This window comes from Sprattus sprattus (genome assembly GCF_963457725.1).
Source record: "Sprattus sprattus genome assembly, chromosome: 7".
NCBI lineage: Eukaryota > Metazoa > Chordata > Actinopteri > Clupeiformes > Clupeidae > Sprattus > Sprattus sprattus.
The window spans coordinates 3,819,651-3,822,119 of record NC_137926.1 but is presented as its reverse complement, the minus strand read 5'-3'; the positions used below and the strand labels follow the sequence as shown (position 1 = coordinate 3,822,119).

General features: G+C 46.0%; 1 protein-coding gene across 1 annotated transcript in view; it reads left to right on the top strand.

The window, feature by feature from the left end:
- Positions 1-2,469, top strand: part of LOC308368021 (keratin, type I cytoskeletal 18) — a gene marked incomplete at both ends in the record, with an annotated part of 8,500 nt that extends 6,031 nt beyond the window's left edge. The window contains 3 exons of the mRNA XM_080842063.1: positions 1,121-1,338; positions 1,564-1,595; positions 2,354-2,469. Of these exons, the coding sequence (XP_080698189.1) occupies positions 1,121-1,338; positions 1,564-1,595; positions 2,354-2,469 (366 nt within the window). The remainder of the gene's footprint in view (positions 1-1,120; positions 1,339-1,563; positions 1,596-2,353) is intronic.

Sequence of the window (2,469 nt, the reverse complement as noted above, 5' to 3'; positions counted from 1 at the left end):
AATGGACCTAAAACCACTTCCTTTCGACAACAGCGCCAGCATAGAAAGATTAGGTGTCCTCAAAGGGTAGTGTGAGGTCACCCGGTCATGCTCAGTAGGATTCAGCTGATTTTGTTCAGAAAGGTTTCCAAGCCGACCACCAGAGACATTCTGGAAAACACTTTGAGCAGAGACCTATTGGAGGCACATGTTGGTTAGAAGGACATTCCTGCCATCACTATCTAGCAAGTTGATATGCAAAACACAGTGTCTGCAGTCTTTCCATTCTGGGGTTGCACTTTAGGGCTCATAACAGCTGATAATCCATGTTTGGTGCAGACACATTCTTCCTGTGTACTCAAAACTCACTGTTCGGTCACACATAGGTCAGTTATGTTATGGTGGCGGGGGTGAAACACTGCTAACTTTGCCAAAATGGACCGAATGAAGTCTGCCGAGTCTAAACAGTTGACCAAACAGATAGGATAGGCTTCTGATGATAAGGAAAGAAATGACTCATTGTTTACCTTGATTTTGTGTGTGTGTGTGTGTGTGTGTGTGTGTGTGTGTGTGTGTGTGTGTGTGTGTGTGTGTGTGTGTGTGTGTGTGTGTGTGTGTGTGTGTGTGTGTTTGAGAGAGAGAGAGAGAGATGGAGAGAGAGAGAGAAACAACAGGTGGTCAGGGGCGGTGCTCATGAAAACCTTGCCATTGTAGTAACCTCAGGCACTGATGCTTGTGTGTGTGTGTGTGTGTGTGTGTGTGTGTGTGTGTGAGAGACAGAGAGAGAGCCATTGTAGTAACCTCAGGCGCCGATGCTCATATGTCACGGATGGTACAGTATTACAGACAGGGCTGATGAACCAGGAAGGCCAAGATACTTTATATAACACGCCCCTGTTCCTGCATGAAACATTAAACACATGTCAGTACATGTCAGTTGTATCGTAAATTAGACAGCAACGTTAACCCTTGGTGGTATCAACTCCTCTACGTGGGTCAGAGAGGTCACCAAGGTCACAGGTCAAAGGTCACAGAGGTCACAGAGGTGGATCTCTTCCTGTCTGTCCAAGCGTGGGTCATAGAGGTCACAGGTCAAAGGTCACAGAGGTCACAGAGGTGGATCTCTTCCTGTCTGTCCTAGATCTCTACTCTGGAGGGGAACCTGGGGGAGACGGGGCAGAAGTACGCCCTGGAGATGGAGCGCCTGCAGACCACACTCTCGCAGCTGGAGGACGACCTGTCACAGCTGCGCCTGGACATGCAGCGCAACAAGACGGACTACGAGCAGCTCCTGCGCATCAAACAGAACCTGGAGATGGAGATCGCCACCTACAGGAGGCTGCTGGAAGGAGAGGAAGGGTGAATAGGACCCTTTGGCTTTGGTTTTCAGTGGTTGTTAGATGACTCCTTGAGTGACATCTAAAGGATAATCTTTCATAATAAATGTCATATGTGAAAAGGCTCTGATGTTCATCTCATAAAGATGTAGGGGGGCTAGAGCCATAAAGGACAAGGGAACTTCTTCATTTAAGAAGGCAGAATCATCAATGCACTGAGAAACTAACATTTGTCTGTTTTATTCAGGATGAAAGAGGTCCCTCCACCTCCACCGAAAAGTAAGAGGCATCACACACACACACACACACACACACAGACACACACACACACACACACACACACAAACATACAGAGAAAGATACAGTGAAAGAGAGGGATTAAATCTATATAAAATAACACAAAACAGCACCAATCATAGTGTTCTCTCTCTCTCTCTCTATTAATGACTGTGCTGTTAACCTTGACCTGTAAATGCCCTCTTATCGATATGTTGTCAGACCTTTGTGAAAGCTCACACACAATCTGGCAGCACGTTCTCACACCTCAACTCCACCTTCCTCTGCTTGAACTATTTCCATAACAACCCTGTAAACAGTAACCATCATAGAGCTCCTTGCAGTGGCTTTTTGCCATCGATAAATAAACTTAAACTTATAAACTGACTCACCACCAGAAGCAAGGGTCAGAAGGGTCACATGGCAACTGGGTCGAGGGTGAGATTCGGTCAGATTTTGATGGCAACTGGAAAGCGTTTTTTTCGTGTGTCTTTTTGTCTTCCATAGAAATTTCTTAGGCTAAAATCACAGGTATTTTACCTCCAACCCCTGTGGCAGTGAATAAATAGTGATGATCAACATTTAGGAAAGATAATTAAATATCCACATCCACACATTGAAGTGTTGGGCATTTAGGGCCATTTTGTCACTTAAATTTAGTTGTTCATCATTGTTTCTCCTTCCCCCTTCCCCGTTACCCACCCCCCCCCCCTCCTCCTCTTTTCATACTTCTCTCTTCCTCTCTGTCTCTCTCTCTGCAGAGGAGCCTGATGTCAGAACCAGGAAGATTGTGAAGGTGGTCACCCAGACCATGATCAATGGTAAAGTGGTGGATGAGTCGAGTGAAGTTGAACAGATCGAGGAAACCAAGAAGTGA